This window comes from Condylura cristata, unplaced genomic scaffold (genome assembly GCF_000260355.1).
Source record: "Condylura cristata isolate star-nosed mole 26May11 unplaced genomic scaffold, ConCri1.0 scaffold00068, whole genome shotgun sequence".
NCBI classification, from domain to species: domain Eukaryota; kingdom Metazoa; phylum Chordata; class Mammalia; order Eulipotyphla; family Talpidae; genus Condylura; species Condylura cristata.
Genome location: NW_004567169.1, coordinates 326,150 through 327,396, shown reverse-complemented (window position 1 = coordinate 327,396; position 1,247 = coordinate 326,150). Strand labels below are relative to the sequence as shown.

At 74.5% G+C, this 1,247-nt stretch overlaps 1 protein-coding gene across 1 annotated transcript in view; it reads left to right on the top strand.

Moving 5' to 3' along the window:
• LOC101635282 (leucine-rich repeat-containing protein 45) overlaps positions 1 to 1,247 on the top strand; it is a gene marked incomplete at its 5' end in the record, with an annotated part of 6,505 nt that continues 5,258 nt past the window's right edge. The window contains 5 exons of the mRNA XM_012734745.1: positions 1 to 145; positions 304 to 365; positions 643 to 713; positions 792 to 970; positions 1,033 to 1,161. Coding sequence (XP_012590199.1) covers positions 1 to 145; positions 304 to 365; positions 643 to 713; positions 792 to 970; positions 1,033 to 1,161 — 586 coding nt within the window. The remainder of the gene's footprint in view (positions 146 to 303; positions 366 to 642; positions 714 to 791; positions 971 to 1,032; positions 1,162 to 1,247) is intronic.

Sequence of the window (1,247 nt, the reverse complement as noted above, 5' to 3'; positions counted from 1 at the left end):
CGGCTGCGCGAGCTGCCCGCCGGCCGGCTGGACCTGGCCACGCACAGCCTGACGCTGGACACCTGCCGGGCGCTGGGCAGCCTGCTGCAGAGCGAGGCGCTCCTCACGGAGCTCGTGCTGAGCGACTGCGTGCTGAGCGAGGAAGGTGGGAGGCGCGGCCGCCCGCTGGCCCCGTGGCACAGGCCCCTTCCCAGGCCCGGCAGTGGGGGGCCGTCCACCCTTCAGCCGCGGGGTCCGAGGGCCCCTGACTCAGGGCAGCGCCAGCCCCAGGCGGCTGGCCTGCAGTGCCCCCTCCTCCCCCAGGGGCCACCCTGCTGCTCCAGGGGCTGTGTGCCAACTCCGTTGTGCGGTGTCTGGACCTGAAGGTGAGCGCCGCTGCCCAGGCCTGGCCAGCAGCCCTGGTCGGCCAGAGGGGGCCCGAGGCGCTCCCTGCTTCCCTGGCCAAGCCTCAGGCCTCTGGGGCTCCCCCTCACCCTGATGCAGATGAGGGGGTGGGGAGCCCCCTACGCAGGACCTGAGTGCTGACCTGATCCTCCCGCGGGCGACGGGCCCACAGGCCCTGGGAGTCGGGGTCCCCATGCCAGAGAGCCGCTCCTCCCAGGCCAGGCCCTTTGGGGTGACCCCAGGTGCTTCCTGCCCTAGGGCAACAACCTGCGGGCAGCGGGGGCCGCGGCCCTGGCCGGGCTCCTCCGGCAGAACAAGTCCATTGAGAGGTGAGGCCGCCCCTTCCTCTGCCCGGCTGGCCTGGGCGGCAGGTTGGGGCGCGCGGCCCCTCACGCCCCGCCCCGCAGACTCACCCTGGAGTGGAACAGCCTGGGCGTGTGCGAGGACGCCTTCGCCTCCTTCTGCGCGGCCCTGACGGCCAACGGCGCCCTGCGGCAGCTGGACCTCCGCAGCAACCAGATCAGCCCCGCGGGCGCGGCCGAGCTGGCCCTGGCGCTGCCCCGGAACACCAGCCTGCAGCAGCTGGGTAGGCCACCGCGGGGGGGGCCCGCGGGCCCCCCCGGCCCGCCTGACTGCCGCCCCTCTCAGACCTGCGCTGGAACAACATCGGCCTCCTGGGGGGCCGCGCCCTGGTGAACTGTCTCCCGGGGAACAAGACCCTGAGGACGCTGGAGCTGGCTGGGAACAGCATCCCCGGAGATGTCCTCAGAGCCGTGGGTACGAGGCGCGGGCTGCCGGCCACCACAGCAGGGCGCAGGCCCGTGCCCCGGCGGGGGCACTGCCTCCGGGGAGGGGTGCGGAAC